Source organism: Maylandia zebra, linkage group LG10, assembly GCF_041146795.1.
Source record: "Maylandia zebra isolate NMK-2024a linkage group LG10, Mzebra_GT3a, whole genome shotgun sequence".
In the NCBI taxonomy this organism is placed as follows: Eukaryota; Metazoa; Chordata; class Actinopteri; order Cichliformes; family Cichlidae; genus Maylandia; species Maylandia zebra.
In genome coordinates this window covers 26,165,657-26,183,026 of record NC_135176.1, presented here as the reverse complement: position 1 = coordinate 26,183,026, position 17,370 = coordinate 26,165,657, and the positions used below count along the sequence as shown (strand labels likewise).

General features: G+C 40.3%; 1 protein-coding gene across 1 annotated transcript in view; it reads left to right on the top strand.

Annotated features, from left to right (window-relative positions):
- Positions 1 to 7,696, top strand: part of zbtb16a (zinc finger and BTB domain containing 16a) — a 143,278-nt gene extending 135,582 nt beyond the window's left edge. Inside the window, exon 7 of the mRNA XM_004573472.5 lies at positions 1,490 to 7,696. Coding sequence (XP_004573529.1) covers positions 1,490 to 1,719 — 230 coding nt within the window. The 3' untranslated portion in view covers positions 1,720 to 7,696. The remainder of the gene's footprint in view (positions 1 to 1,489) is intronic.
- The last annotated feature ends 9,674 nt before the right edge of the window (positions 7,697 to 17,370 follow it).

Genomic DNA, 17,370 nt, shown 5'->3' with positions numbered 1-17,370 from the left:
TATTTTCTTGTAATGTGCTGTAGATTAGTTGATTAGATCATATTCTATAAAAGTAAATACGCCTGGAATTTCTTTCTTCTTCTGATTGTACTGACTGGTTCTTATCACAGGTAAACAGGTGATATGATTTAGAGAGTCTCTTATAACTCTTGTATTCTCTAATTTGGGTCATTTTGAGCATATTTCTACCGCTACTCACTCTAATAAGTACTAAGAGCTGAATTTTGAATTTTACAGTTTTTACAAGTAATAACAAATAAAGTATATGTTAAATTATCCTCTGCATGTACTTTAAAACTGCTGGCATAATATTCCATGTATATTAGTTTTAATAGCAGAACATCTCCTTTTCTTTTTCTTCTGTTGCACAGCCTGATGTAACTAAAACCTTGATCCTTCAAAAATCTCTTTACACAGGGGTATTTTAATAAAATAATGACATGGAAACAGTTCTATCCCTTTAAAGTAAGAATAATTAGTAAACAAATCATCATGTGCGCTGCTGCTGTGAGGGGATACTTTGACTGGACCTGACGGGTATTCTATTTATTTCTCAGAGGTGAGAAAACTGCACTAATGTACTTGGAGCTTTTTATTCTCCTCTCACTTCTGATTTGTATCAATTATCGAAGGCTGTTGAGAATGACTTTAAAGAGTTACCATTATCTTTTACTGGTGCACAGTGTCGTCTGGAAGACATTTGGGATTTCACCTCTGGGTTTTGACTTGTCACTTTTTAGATGCATCGTTCAATTATCATAATAGCATCAATGTTTCTTGTGAGCCACACAGAGAAAAAAATCTCTTAGTGGTGATGGGATTTTTTTTCTCTCCCACAACTTTTACTTCTTTGGTGCAAAAGACACCATGTTTAAACTGTCGGTAGATTTGGGTTGATTACATCTTGGGTCTGGCTGTTGTCCAAAGACATAAAGATGGCAACACAAGGTCAAAACAGACCATGTAGTGAAACCTAACTGACAGGGATGAACCACCTTCACCTTAGCTCCTCTTTTGAGGCAATGTTTAACTTGAAAATCTGTAAGATTTTTCTGACATCCAGATATTCAAAATAACCTAGTATACCTTTGACTGCTGCGGCCTTGGTGATTGAAGACACAGAACAGTAGCTGAATCCTCAGAAGCAGCTCAGACAGTTGCTAACCTGTTGGTCCATTTGCTGTTTGTGTGTTTATCTGACTTATGTTAGAAAAAAAATATATATATATATATAACTCAAATGTAATTTAAAATCGTTGGCTGTAGAAATACACACATTTTTTACTGCATTTTGAACAGCAAGGATTTTTCTCATTGCATTAAATAAAGTTAATAAGTTTTAAGGCAAAGAAGCAGAAGTCATGCACTTATCAGTAACATCTTACAGACTAGTACAGTTTTTCCATCCCTCTAATGGATTTCAGTACTGAATTCCTTTATTTGCTGTTTAACGTCACACTTAGGCTAACACTGTTGTCTTCATCTTTAGGTGAGAAGCCATTCGAGTGCAAGCTGTGCCACCAGCGATCCAGGGACTACTCGGCCATGATCAAGCACCTGCGCACCCACAATGGCGCCTCGCCCTACCAATGCACCATCTGCCTGGAGTACTGCCCCAGCCTGTCAGCCATGCAGAAGCACATGAAAGGCCACAAGCCCGAAGACATCCCCCCAGACTGGCGTATAGAGAAGACCTACCTGTACCTCTGCTATGTCTGAGTCTAGGAAAGTGAATGAAGAGGGTAGGGGATGGGTTGAGAGGTAAGGGGAATGTAACAAAGCGGATAGGAGGCATGAGTGTTGACGATCGAGGAATGTCAACGAGAAGTGACTGGAAAGCAAGAGGGTTTGTTTTCTGTTTTTTGTTTTCATGCAAAGGCAAGCGATGAGGGCGGGGTGGGGGGAAAGGGTGGTGATGGTGGGGCAAACGTGCTAAGAAGAGGAAGTCTTGGACACGGAGATCAATTCTCCACCATTGTTCGGATTCACCGGGTCATTCACTACATCTGCAACTGTGTTATTGTTTCAGGTCATTTCATGCAGCGCCATAAAGTGAGCAAGCTGCAAGGAAGTGACTTCTTGGATGCTGCTGAGTTGAGAAAGCAGATTCTCAAGGGCTATCTGAACCTCTACATCCATGCTGTCGGGAGCCTTCACTGCGTTTTGAGGTCTTGTTTTGCTCAAAAAATGGAAAACTTTTTGGGGGGGGTTTGTTCTGCAGTGGTACTTTGTGCTTTCATGCTCAAAGTATCACTGCAAACCTACATCTTTCTGGTTACGAACTACATAAAAAAATATCTCAGAAGAAGACTGAGACATGTTTTTTAACATGCATGCATCCTGAAGAAACTAATACTGTGGAGTAAATGAACAGCTTTGGGGGGGACATACACGCAACCTTCTCCTTTTCCAGTAGAGGATGTATAGGTTTTGTCACCTTTTTTGTTTTATGCATGAGCAGTTTTCACAGAAATCTGCCCGTTATCCTGTCCATGTCTGAAAAACCTTCAGATCCCAATGGTGGCAGTGAGATAGCCCCTGAGAATCAGCAGCAGAGCCGGTAGGCTTATGCAGTAGATGAAAACAGTTGAACTGGACGAGTAGAAGCATTAATTTAATGCTGCAAACCAAGCACCCATTTGGTTGTGAGTGGGGAAAATGCTAGCGCTGCTCTTTGTCGGAAGTGTCGAAAGTGTTCTCAGTAGTCTTCCTCGTTCTGCATCTCTTTCAGATGAGGGCTGGAGAAGGTTGAGTCACAACTGGCCACTCACGGTTCTCCCCAGAGAGCCACAGGCTAACTTGTGTTACTTTTTCATCATATATATACATACATATATATATATTTTTATTTTTTATCTTTTTTGCTCTGCATCGTAGTTTATTACGGCTTAATTGCACAAGTAAAACAAACTACGACAACAGTCTCTGTTTGACGTCAGCAAGGTATATACTTTTTTTTTCATCCGCTCATAACTCGCTACAATATTTCACATTAAACCCTGCCTATTCACTTATTGAGCAATAGATAACTGGACTGCTTGTATCCATGTACGTTTAACCAGATGACTATCATTTTTCCCACACTAACAAGAAAGTACATAAACTGACTGACACGCAAACACTTCAACTGCAAGAGATCTGTCAGTTCACCGGAGTGATTTGAAATCCAAGCAGCGGAAAGTGACTTGGGAAAAGGTTGCTGTCTGTGAGAGTCCTGTGACTTTACCTGCTAGTTGTAAATGTTGAGGATGCCTTAGCTGCACACCTTAATGTTTGTCATAGGTGGTGTGGCAGTTTGAAGACTGTTATATGGCATAGTGACATGAATGTGAACGCTTGTAAGCCCGGCTTCTACTACCATGTAAGCATACATACTGTAGCAGGTTAATGCTGCCTTTCAGTCAGTAATTCCCAGGTTATGATTAGTTTCCAGTGGGTCACACTGGAAGACTTTCTCCATCCAACATTAACAGCATGCATGCTTACGTTCCAGCAGGCAAGACTTGCTGGGCTACGCACCTTTTCATCCACGAGCCCCAGGTCATTGTGTGGAAGTGAGGTTTATTTTGGAATGTGCACCACTTGAGTACTGGCAGGTCCTGCGTTATGTTACAGATATTGTATTCAGATGATGCATATTCCCAAATGTAGTTGCACTGATTTGAATTACCACTGAGGCTTTTGGCAAAGATATAGCTAAAAGGATGTGTGTTGGATACCTGTTTACAACACAGCATAGGGAAAAGGGTAACAGCTGTAAAGCAGGCGTGATATTTCATGCTAAGCTGTAACACTGACCTTGGTTCTCTTGGGGGGGGGAAAAAAACACATAACCTGAGAAACTCCTGCTCCAACATTTTCTCTGACTACAAGTCGGCAAAGTCTTTTCTTACACCTTTGAAATGCAGCATTAGACCTTTACGGTATACGCAGTCAGGTATTATGGTTGAACCTTGGGAGTTTTGATGAATATCACTGCACGTCACAGCGTTGTATCTGGTTGATCACATATCCAAGAAGGGGGAGATCACTGATTGGACGAGACACAGCCCAGCAGCTTAGGGGGCGACCAGTAAGATGACAGAATAAATCAACTCTTTCTCTGTGGTTTTTGTCCCTGCACTTCGTCTCTCTCTCTCTCGTCTTGTTTTGTTGTTGTGGGTTTTGTTTTTTTCTTATGATTTACCTTGAGTTTGATCTCAACACATTGTACTTGAATTACCTCGTTTTTGTGACCTCATGTTCCTTTTGTGTATTTTAATTTTCCCTTTTGTTTCATTCGTTTTGTTTTGTTGTTTTTTGGGGGAGTTCTTCTTTTGTTTTTATTTGTTAGTTAGCGTGTGTTGGAAAGGTGCATTGCGAACATGATTGAAGCAATGCGTACACGGAAAAAAAAAATAAGTGCCACGGCGAAGAGATTTGTTTGTTTTTTTTCTTATGTTGCGTATTTCTTTGTGCATTACTCGTTACCAAACTTGGTATTATTAACCCTGCTTGTTAAAGAGCTGGAAGGTTTGGTCATTTGTTATAAAAGCTACCTCTAAGTTGTCGTGTTGGTTTTTTTTTTTTCTTTTTCTTGTTTTTTTCTTGGTAAAAGCACATTTTTTGCATTTGTGTTTTGCATTGTTTCATCTCATGCTTTTTTTTTTTAAGTTGATTTATGATTGTCTGTTTTTTTAAGCAAAATGTATATAAAAGGATGAGAGATAACAAAGTAGAGGCTGATAGGATGAGAAATGCCAAATGATGTTTATTCTTCTCTTATAGTCCCCCCAAACCTGCACCTCCAACCACAGAAGAGCAGAGAGAATGGAGGGGGAAAAAAGCAATTTTGAAGCCTTAAGTGATGAGGGATACAGCAAATAAGAGGAAGTACTATTGCTTTTAAGAGGGTTTAAAAACAAGAATCTAAACTTGAACATATGTGAATAGAATTGTAGTTTTGTAATGTGAAAAAAACAAAAAAAAAAACAGAAAGTTCGTCTAAAAAACGCTGAACCACCCAGGACAGGTCATTTTTGCAGTGATGCAGAGTGCGTTGGACAATTGGAACTGGAAGTGGTAATCAAAAAAGGAGGGAGAAAAAACCACACATAAAACAAAAGGTTAAAAATAGAGATTCTCTCAGCAGACAAGCTCTCTTGAGAAATGAGTGTATTCCTGAACAAGAGCCAATAGAGGCAATTTGATATATAAAAATTGTGATATTTTTGTATTCAGTGTCAGTCCTTTTTCCATTTGTGGAGGGTTATAGCAGGGCACAAATATTTGTATTTCTTTTTTTTTTTTTTTAACCTGTTTTTTTTTTTCTCTTTTTGGGTGTGAATCATTTTATTTGCCTTGCTCCTCTTTGATATTGTTGAACAAAAAAACATGTGTGTGAACATATTGTAATAATAAGTGTTGCTTTCTGGATGTCAATTGCATTGTAGGTGAAGGACTAAATCTATCCGCCACAAATTTTACGAGTGTGTGTGTGTGTGTGTATGTGACAAAGTTAAGAGAGAAAAAAAAAAGAAGAAAAAAAAAGATGATAATATGCGGGGCGGCAGGGGGACGCGGCCAAACCGACCAATTAGTACTTGTCATTCATGATTTTTCAATCAAACTTGACTGTCGACATGTTTTTTTGTTTTGTTTTTGTACTTGAAAAAAAAAAGAAAAAAGAAGGGATGGCATGTCCCGTGGTGTCTTGCCATTTTATTCTCTAACACTGTGATTTGAGGGAGCTTCTTTTCACCCTCGCATAATATCCACCCACTATAATATACCCAGTCACGGTTCAGTCTGAACACCACAATGCAAGACCTGTTCAGTCACATTATTCCTATCATCGTCCTCTGAATGTTTTCTACTTTCTTGTGCAGGTGAAAGAGTGCATGAAAGAGTGTGTAACTGTGTGTGTGCGTGTGGGTGTGTATTAGTGGAAAAATGCACTAAACAGATCAGATACAAAATAAATGATATTCTATGCCACTTTTTTTCTGTGGGAAAAATATATATATACATTGGCATTGATATAGTTCTTCCCTCAGTGTTTCTCCGATGTTTCTGTACTATCTTTGTGCCTAAAAATGGAAATTGTTCAACAAAAATATCCATCTATATCTGCTTAGTTTCTGTATTTTCAGAAGAAAATAAAAATGGTGTCTCCAGCGCCCTAGGGATGTCATGACGCTCTAAAATGACCTGATTTTCTTTCTTTTTTTCCTTTTTAATCCTGAATAGAGCAGTGCCTCTTCTTTTCTTGTTTTTTTTCAAGGACTGCAATAAACCCTTAATGCTATTGAAATAGCAACTAGGATTGTGCATTCGCTTCTGTTCTTTGGCTCTGCTCTATGATTGGCTCCCAGAAGCATTTATTTAGCAACACAAAACAAAACATGGGGAAAATTTACTGAAATTTGTGCTGCAGTCGTGAAACTATTAGAGACTTTTGGGGACGAGATCTGCTTTGTGATTTATTTTTCTGTTTTCTTGCGAGCAAACGAGGCCCCGAGTCTGCTTCTCTAATTCTAATTTTCTCTTTTTGTCAGCAACAGGTTTGCTGAGCAGAACATTTTATTGTTCTGGAAAAAATGTAAAAAAAAAAATGATAAAGAAACCTCCATTTGGGTAGGTTAGCACCGGGGTATTACCCTTCTGTTGCTTCAGTTTTGTTTGTTTTTTAAGTACTTTTTCTTTGCTACAAAAAAGCATTTAAGAGGGGATGTTCAATTCGTCAGAGAGGAATCATGGCATCCCTGGACCTGGCACTCTGTGTTTGGGTGTGGTGTTTCTAGAACAAAGTAGCCATTTCATGCAGTGTTGCAATGCATGTGTCATCGAGGTCTAGACTAAACTTGTTTGAGTAACAAAGCACCAAGACATTGTATTTTTTTATATTAGCACTGAGGACCAATTGCCCTGTCGGACCAAGCATAACAAAGCTTTTTATGTAACAAAGCTTTTCTCTCTCTGTCTTTCCCTGGCTTGTCTGTGCTACTTCTTTCCTCCATTGTTGTGACAGCACAAGTGCCAGTCAAGTTGCTCTATATTAAGAAAATAGTGTTTTTATTATGATTTGAATGGTTATAGTTTTTGTCTACCTCAGCACCTAATCTTAGCCTAATCTTAGAAGGTGCCCAATTATTATTTTTTATTTTCTTTATTTTGGTCTCTTATTGTTGTCAGGTATATAAATTTTTTTTTTTTTTTTTTTTTTTTTTTTTGGAGAAAATTGGCATTAGAGCTTTGCAAAGGTCCTTTGTCTTTTCCAGCGACAACGTGCTATTTCTTTCTGTGGCAGTACGTTTCCTGTTGAGCTGTGCCACCAATCTATAGCCACTGTCTGTTGATATAGAAGTTGTTCTTTTTCGTTTCTTTCCATGTAGAATCAGACACATCTCTTTGTAACATTTCAGTGTTCTCTGATGGAGTGTGAAAAAAATAAAAAGGAAAAATAAAAGAATTATGCTGCAGGTTTTCTTCTCCATGTTGTCGATAAAGTCAATGTTGTGCCTTTGATAGTGAAAATATAACGATTTTTTGTTTTGTTTTTTTACATCCTACTAACAGTAGATTGTTTTTGTTTTGTTTTTTGTAGTGAAATTTTTTTGTAATTTTATTTATGAGTCTCATAACAGAAATCAAATCATGATGTTCAGTTGTATACTTTCAAACTGCAGTTAGAAAAAAAAATAAAAAATGGACTTCATGTTGTCTGTGTTAGCCCTCTTTCTGGCTCACTATTTTATTTACAGTAGTGGAAACCCTGTTTCACAAGAGACAAAGACTCACAACTTTTGAATCGTTGTTAAAGTTACATACAAACTTTGGCAAAAGTAGGAAAAAGTCTGCGTGGAATAGCTGCAGACATCTATCAGGGTAGATGGACAGTACTTCCACATTCAGTATTATCCTAAAAACTAAAGGCATTAAATAAAAGAGCAAGGTATTATATATCTCAAAGAAAATAACTATTATACTGCAGATATGAAAATACCAAATAAATAAACGCCAAAGACGACCGGTTACATTTAAAGGACCAGTGAATATGAGAGATTTTATCTTTATCTCATTTTATCTCAACACAACTCACCATATGCTGTACTTTTATTTTCAGAATGACTATATCAATAATATTATTGTATAACTAGTATTTAATCTGGTGAAAAGACATTATTTTTACTCATTTTTAAAACTAAGATTTCGTCCACTCTTGCTTTACTTTATTGTAATGTGGGCAGGGTCATGTTTACGAGCAGCAAGACATACTTAAAGCAAAAAATAAATATCCACATTAAGTAACCGGAATCAACGTTTTATAACCATTTCAAAGTATCTGACTGATGCCACCATCAGTTTTCTGTGAATCTGCTTTATTTTTCAACAAATGCTCAGAGCTGAAGTGCATTCAGTTGTCTAGCTTTGCACTCAGCATCTGGCTGTTTGCCACCAGTTCTCACTCATAATGTACTAACGGTAACTGTTGCACCACTTCAAGCCTGACTGCCTTTTGTCTGTTCAGTCGCTAATGCCATAGAGGTCATAAATGCTATCATTAGATCTGCAGGGGCATGTTTATCTGCGCACCTGTGCTCTCACACAGGCATGATTGTCATTAGAGAGGAACCGAAGCAAGACAAAAAATGTTCCGATTTTGCACAAAGATAGACGACCCCAAACAGGGGGTTTTTCTGTGGCAAGTTATAGCTGATGTTTATCACCTGTTATCATTTTGCATCGTTGGTCAAGCTCACATCAAAACATCAAATATTTTGATATAGCATTTAAATTTATACAGCAGGTATTGAATAATTGTTCCACGGTTTTAGAGCAGTAGATCATTGTGAAGCTAAAGAAACAGCCAGTATTTAGAGAGGCTTAATCCCTGTCTTTAAAAGTAAAAAGAGAAGATCGGTCTATGAGTCCAATATCTGTTTCAATGCAGCGAAGTCTTCTTTAATTAGGAGAACTTTTAACAAAAGGATCACAATGAAACTTTTGATCACTTAAGACAAGTTTAAGACAAATTTGGAAGTTCGATTCTGCACATGAGCCATATTTTAGTATTTCTAGTAGTCATAAACTATATTTAACTGTCCACTATTAAAGGTTTTTATTAAGAGATAACACAGTGAAATTTTCCTTTTTTTTTAATTCCAAGTTTTCTGAAACTGTTCACCGTAATTAAACAAATGAGGTATCTCATTACTTATTTAGCAATTTGCAGACACTGACAGGAGAAATAGAGGAAAATGAACACAGAAATCTGTGCTTGGTTATTTTGTGAACCCTAGTTTGACCAAATATAACAAGCCAGAAATCACCTTTGCATTGCTCATTGGATTTGTAACCACTGCTATTGCAGGGACTCTCTGCCATTTGGTCTTAGAGCTGAAAAAGCTTGTCGGGTGAGAGGTGAAGCATCTTCAAGAAACTTAAAGAAGTCCCATCAGTTTTCCTTCGAATCTCCTTAGATTACCATGAGCTGGATAACTGAGAACCTACACTGCTATTGTTTCTACACATGCTTCACTAATAATAATTTGTCACTTCGTCACTGATGCATATCTCATCTGAATTCGACAGCCAATTAAAACAGTTACTACTTTTGTCAGTCAGACTTTTCTCTCCTTAATATTGTCCAGCATGACGTTTTTTGGTTGTTTGTTTTTTTTTTAGTCAAATCAAATATGTATGAAAAAGTAAAGAAAGCACTTTCTATTTTACTGGAGCACTCAAAGTGCTTTATACAACATGCTTCATTCACCCCTTCATGCTTTTTTTCCAGTACAGCATTTTTCCAGTCTTCTGATATCTAGTTTGAAATGTAGCCTCGGTTTTCTGACCTTAGCTGACAGGAGTGGCATCCTGTATGGTGTTCTGGTGCTGCAGCTCATCTGCATCAAGTTCCAGTGTGTTGTGAGTGTTCTGCATACCTTCGTTGTAATGAATCATTATTTGAGTTGCTGTGACCTTCCTATCAGCTCAAAGTAGTCTTCTCCTTTAACCTCCGCTATCAACAAGGCTTTTTGTTTTCTCTTTTCTGACCGTTCATTGTAAACGTAAGAGATAATTGTGTAGGAAAATTCCAGTAGATCAGCAGTTCTGACCAGCCCATCTGGCATCAACAACCATGCCACACTGAGTCACCTTTCTTCCTAATTCTGATACTTGGCTTGAGTTTCAGCAGCTCATCTTGATCATGTCTGTGTGCCTAAGTGTTTTGAGATAATGCCATGTGATTGGCTGTAACATTTGAGTCAGTTTTTCCTCAGCTGGTTTGATGCAGCAGAAAAGTCTCTCTTAATGCAGTTCTCGCAACACTTCAGACATTTTTCATAACGCAGAATCAGCTGTGCAAAAGACACTGAAAGATTCAAAATACCCTTTTCACATTTATCAAAACACGAATAGTGAGTCAATCACTTCAACTCTGTGATGAAAGAATCAAACCCTTTCACCACTCTTTAAAGAATTAGCCATTGAAATGTTTAGTTGTTTCTTTGTCTTAAACCCTTAGTGACTTTGAGAGATTTCTGCAAAAATGTGAAGGATTTTTTGACACTTTACAAAATTGCTGAAATTGAGAAAAGCTAAATAATACCCATTAAATTCTATGCATCAGAAAACGGACAAGTCAAATATATATAATCTGAGACCTGAACACCAACTACTGTGTGGGCCAGAAAAGTCACGCTACATACATTTAGCAACCACTTTATTAGATATGCTTGTTCCAATGCTTGTTACAGTAATCCAAATATCTAATCAGCCTTTAACATCAGCAGCAACTCAAAGTATTTAGGCATGTAGACATGATTAACTTAAATAACCACTCATTAGAAACAGGCTAGGCAGAAGAGCATCCCTGAAAGTACAACATGTCTGGCCTTGAAGGAGATCTGTACTTCAGATGGGTACAGAAGACCACACTGGGGGCTACACCCATCAGCTAATAACAGAAATACCTAATGTAACCAGTATGTAACAAAATATATAAACAATGGGCAAATCAGAAGATTTCAGGAACGACAGGAGCCCAGAGGATGGGTAACCACAATGAAAACACAACTGCAAATGATGAAGCAATAGTTCAACTGTATTTGAAATTTGTGCACTGTATTGCCTTTACAATAACAACCAAAATTGTGTGTGCGCGCACAGATACCCAAAATAAAAAAGAAAAGAATGTTAGACCCGGGTCTTTTAAAGTGTCAATAGGATCCAGATCAGGCCTGTTTGGTGATCTGGTGAGTTATTGGTGTGAGTTCAGTCCACGATCGATGTATGTTTGCACTGTCCTGTCCTACCACAGTTCAGGCAACCACACTTCAAGATTCAATTCCAAATGGGCTGTGGCTCGCCATCCATTGCAATGGAAAATTATTCCTCTTCTGCGGATTTCCACAAAGTCTGTAATCCAATGTTCTCCGAGGAGTCTCGGCTCCTTTCTCCAACTCAAAAAACCTGACCTAAGAGTGAGGTCAGAATTACTTCAAATGAACATGGTTCACACTTAACTAACACTTCTGTTTAAAGTATAAATCATGAACAAAATGTGTTTCAATTTCTAATGTTGTACAACTAATCAAATTCTAAACGTTTTCATTACATGGCAATGTAGCTATCACCAATCATTAAAGCAATTCACACTGCTCATTAAAAGCAGCAAACTCAATATACTCTGCTCACGGTCAAGTAACAACAGTGATGAATAAAAGTAACACAATAAAACATTTCAATACAACAGATAGACATACTGTTTTTTCCTTAACCTAACAACAGCTAATAAGTTCTCAACTAACGCTTAACAACGGGAGTGAGCGTTTAGCACACTCGCTAGCTACTTGCATAGTACCGTCACCATTAGCGTTTGTTTTTTGAAGCGAACAACATTAACATTTCAGGATGCCGATCAGCGGCTATAACAGTTTCGTTACTCACCAGTGCAAAGCACTTCGTATTCATAAAACTAGCTTCGGCTATCCAAATCTGGCGGCTAATCAAGCAGACACCAACAGCTTCGCTGTTTCAACAGCTACCACGTTTTCCCCACAGGTACTGCTATGGCACGTGTGGTCTAAGCAGCCTTAGCAGCGCAACCAAACATGAAAAACAAGGCGGGACAAACAATCCCATTGGTTGGACTGCATTTGTATCCAGGTCAAAAAAATAACCTTTGAGAAACTAAATAAATAAATAAATAAATAACACAAATAATGCAATTCCATACAAAATAATTTGGATTTTTTCTTTAGAGTCTCTCTCCAATCATGAGTGCTTTTAACTGAACAAAATAAAACACCTTTAATAATAATTACAATAAACAGTCTCTAATTCCATCTGTTTGCCACTGGGCTACACTCTCCCCTCCTAAATTCATGCAAGTCCCTTTGCATGGGAGATGGCTGTGACCTCACCACTTGAGAGAGTGGCTCCTGGTAAGTTCCAACCTCCTTACTCTCTTGCAAAGCATCAGTAAAAGCTAAGCTCAAGCCTTGGAATAAGGATTGCACAATAGATATCAGTGGATTACCCAACTGGGTGTACTGCAGTCTTTCTGGCGGACCTCTATTCCTCACTGAACGTCGAAGAGTGTCCGTTTTATCACCTTCCACGAATCTTCTTTGTTAAAGGCCTCAGGCTCACTGTCAGAGTCTTCTCTGCTTAGAAGAACATCTCCCTGAAAGGTGGATGTGTCTGCTAAGTCATTTCCACTTCCAGGTACATCAGCAGCTGAGCGTTTTTCACTCACGGCATCCAAGGCAGTATCCTCCAAAATGATTTCTGCATTTCCATGAGACAAGTCTTCTCTGACTACCGTATCATTAACAGCTAAGCAGTCTTCAGTTAAATTTATCTGTGCTGCCTCACCATCATCGGTGTCAGGGGATGATTTTGGAATCTCGTACAATGTGGTGAATCGAATGGTTTCTCTGGGACGCCTCTCACGAAACCAAACGGTATCCTCCTCTGTCTCAGAAGGTTCAGTCTCATCATACTGTTTAGCTGATTGCCGTGTTACAGGCTTGCGTGTGGAGTTTGTCATAACAGGCTTCTCCTTAGTGGGTGTGACAAAACCACAAGGGAGTAGGAGATCTCGATGGACAGTTCGCCAAGGAGCGTCTCTGTTCTCAGGTTTTATTGTGTAAACTGGGAGATCTCCCGCCTGCTTTACCACCACATAAACATCTGACTCCCACTTATCAGCAAGCTTATGTTTCCCTCTTAGGCGTACAGCACGCACTAAAACTCTGTCTCCTTCTTCCAATTTAGAAGCGGTTACACGCAAGTCAAATCTGGTCTTATTCTTGTCAGCAATTTTTGCTGCGTTTTGTGCCGCGATCCTGTAACTCTCTTCCAGACGTGACTTCAAACTTTGCACATATTGCGAATGTGACTTGTAGCCGTCGTCTCTGAGGGGAAGACCAAAAGCCAGGTCAATGGGCAATCTGGGTTTACGGCCATACATTAATTCATAAGGTGAGTACCCTGTAACGTCGTTCTTTGTACAATTGTACGCATGAACCAATGGTTTCACAAAGCTATGCCACTGTGATTTGTCCTTGTTTTCCAATGTGCCAAGCATGCTCAACAGCGTCCTATTAAAACGCTCTACAGGGTTTCCCCTAGGATGGTAGGGCGTAGTACGAATCTTGTGAACACCCAGGATGTTGCATAGTTCTTTGATGATGTGTGACTCAAAGTCAGGCCCTTGGTCACTATGCAAACGTTCAGGAATGCCGTAATGGACAATGAAATTATCCCACAGGCACTTGGCAACTGTTTGAGCTTTCTGATTGGGAGTTGGGACGGCAATGGCATACTTAGTAAAGTGGTCTGTAAGTACGAGGACGTCCTTAATATTGCTCCTATCAGGCTCAATGGACAAAAAGTCCATACAAACAAGCTCAAGAGGTCTGGTGGACTTTATGGTGACCAAAGGAGCAGCTTTTTCAGGAAGGGATTTTCTCAGAACACAGCGATCACAGGTTTTAACCTTTTTCTCAACATCTGCAGCCATCCTTGGCCAGTAAAACCTTGTTCTCACCAGGTCGAGAGTGTGTTCAATCCCTAAGTGGCCCATATCATCATGGAGGCTATGGAGGACTGTGTCTCGAAACTGCTCTGGAAGAACAAGTTGCCAGGTTACACAACCTCCATCTTGTCGTGTTCGGTACAGTATTTGATTGTGTAGCTCAAGGCGACTGAATTCCCTGATTAGTAAGGGAATATCGGGCAGTTGCTTTCTAACGGTGGGTGGAACCTTGTCCCCAGTCTCGAGTTGAGCTATAATTTCCCTCAAACACGGGTCAGCTCGTTGTTCTGCCCTTAGCTGCTCTACTGGCATATGGGGAATAACTGGTAACCCACCACACTGATCTTCATTCACAAACTCATCTGGTATAGCAGATACAGACATGGCCAAAGAGTCTACCAGGGTGAAAGCACAATCCATCTCTTTGTTTTCACTTGGGCTACAGCCAATGAGGTGCCTCTCACAGATAGCTGGGACCACGTCTGGGCCAAGAGTGACTCCTTGACCAGACAGATGTGTTTCAGTGAACCGCTGTATATGTTCCTGCTCTTTTTGTGAAACGGTGTCATTGAGCAGTTCTCCATGTGGTCGTCTTGAAAGACCGTCTGCATCAGAATTTAACTTTCCAGCTCTGTACTGAAGCTGGAAGTTAAACGTGGAGAGTGCTGCTAGCCAACGATAGCTCATTGCATCCAACTTGGCTGTAGACAGAACATATGTTAAGGGATTGCTGTCAGTTACAACCATGAATTGGCTACCATAGAGGTAATCAGAAAATTTTTCTGTAACTGCCCACTTTAGAGCTAAAAACTCTAGTTTGTGGGCAGGGTAGCGAGACTCACTCTTGGACAAACCTCGGCTAGCATATGCTATTACTCTCATCTGCCCCTCCTGCTCCTGATACAAAGCAGCACCCAACCCCATAGTGCTGGCATCCGTATGGAGAGTGTAGGGCAACTTGGGGTCAGCAAAACCCAAGATCGGAGCAGTAGTTAGCTTTTCAATGATCGCTCGGAAAGCTTGTTCACACTCTGGAGTCCATCGCTCACCAAAGGGTTTTTTCGGATCATGATACTGAGGAGTGTTAGCTTTGGGCTTGGTACCTTTGCGAAGGGGTGGGTAACCTGAGGTCAGATTGGTGAGGGGCTTCACTAGGTTAGAATAGCTTTTAATGAAGCGTCTGTAATACCTTGCAAAACCAAGAAAAGACCTCAGTTCTTTCAGATCAGTAGGCACTGGCCAAGTTTGCAGAGCCTTCACTTTTTCAGGGTCAGTCTCCACCCCATTACGAGACACAACATGTCCCAAGTACCTCACTGATGTCTGAAAAAATTTACATTTCTCAGGGGATAATTTCAACCCGTACTCTTTCAGACGGTTGAGAACTTTGATCAGTCGGGTCTCATGTTCTTCCAGCGTTTTAGAGAAAACAATGATGTCATCAAGGAAGACAAGAACCTCCTTCAGGTTCATATCCCCCATGCATTTCTCCATGAGACGCTGAAATGTGCTTGGAGCGTTCGTAATGCCCTGCGGCATACGGTTAAACTCCCAAAATCCAATGGGACAAACGAAAGCTGTCTTCGGTTTGTCAGCCTCTTCAACCTCAATCTGGTAGTAACCAGATTTTAAGTCGAGGACAGAAAACCACTGGGAACCAGTCAGCGTGGAGAAAGTCTCCTCCAAGTTTGGGAGTGCATAAGCATCCTTCACTGTTTGCAGATTGAGCTTCCTGTAATCAACACAGAGACGCACATCCCCATTCTTCTTCCTCACCACCACTATGGGAGAAGAGAAGGGTGATGTGGACTCCCTGATCACACCTGCCTGTTGAAGTTCTAGCAAGTGCTTTCGGACAGCTTCCAGATCATTTGGGTGTATGGGGCGTGCCCTGTGCTTAAATGGAGTCTCATCAGATAGCTTGATTTGGTGTTTTACCTGATTAGTTCTCCCAAAGTCAATGTCATTTTGCGCGAAGACCTCCGGCATATTGGCAAGTTTTTGTGTTACTCTCTCTCTCCACTCAGCACTTATGGGTGAGTCCTCGAAGTTGAAGTTGAGGCCTAGCTTCTGCTTGGTGCTAGAATCTGGTGTCACCACACAATGCTCATGTGAGAGAGAACACGATGAAATGCACTGATTTCCCCAATCACACACTTCTGGGGAATAACAACATCATGATCCAGCTCATTAGTCATTACGACTGGCACTTTATATGGCGCTTTCTGGGGCAAGTCAATGAGGCAAGGTTTAACTAACACCCCACCTGGCAGTGCTGACAAGGAGGGATGTTCTAAGAGGACAGATTTCTCAGTGGTATGACTGTTAACATCAATGAACCCCTCTAACACTACGGTTTGTCCTGCTGGAACTAGCTGGGGGTCTTTTCCGAGCGAGGTGACCAGACCAAGGCGGTTATCCTTGCACTGCCTGTGTCGCAGCCCCAAAATCTTTAGCACTGCTTTGTAACCATATTGTGATGGTTCATACTCTTCAGGACAGGTATCACGATGGAGTTCGTAAAGTAGCTCTAGTGTGTTAGTACCTATCAAAACTAGTGGCTGGGGGACTGTACGAACATCTGGAACCACCAATGCTAGTGTGGGGACTTCAACCTCAGCACCTAAAAACTCTTTGGGGAATACAACATTAATCTCAATGTAGCCTAGATAAGGCACAGATTGGCCATTGGCTCCTTCAACCTCCAAAAGCTCAAAGAGAGGCCGGATCTCATGTTGTGACAGGTTCTGATTGTAAAACGACTGGGGAACAGTGGTGACTTGAGAGCCTGTATCCATTAAGCAGCTAACACAATTGCCCTCTATTTGAACCTGTGCTGTAGTTTTCGCCCCTATTAAACCTTTGGGTAATTTGAAATTACCACGCTCAGCATTCAATGTTAACATGGCACCCTTCTTAGTGGTCACTTTAGGCTTCTTATCAGCGGGACGTGTTTGACCCGTTGCAGTCCCCATCTGTCCCACGACAGGGACTGAATTCAGTTTAACGAAGGTGTGTTTCGGTGTTGGCTTTCCCATAACTGCTGACGGATTCTCAGTTCCTTTCTTTTAGCAGCTACCAGGGCAGGATTTGGATCTGACTCACAGGTGGCCACAATATGACCATCCTCCCCACAACGGAAACAGTACCACGGTTTTGGCTTTACAGTTAAAGCGCTGTGTGGAGGGGGCCCTGGTTCAGTCTTTGCATGGTCAGGTTTTTTAGTTTCATCTTTCTGCATGTGTTCTTTCTTAGAAGCAGTGGGTTTTCTTTGTTTCATGAGTGCTGTCAATTGACTCTTCAAGTCAGCAACTTGCTTCTTTAACTTACTTAGGTCACTTGAT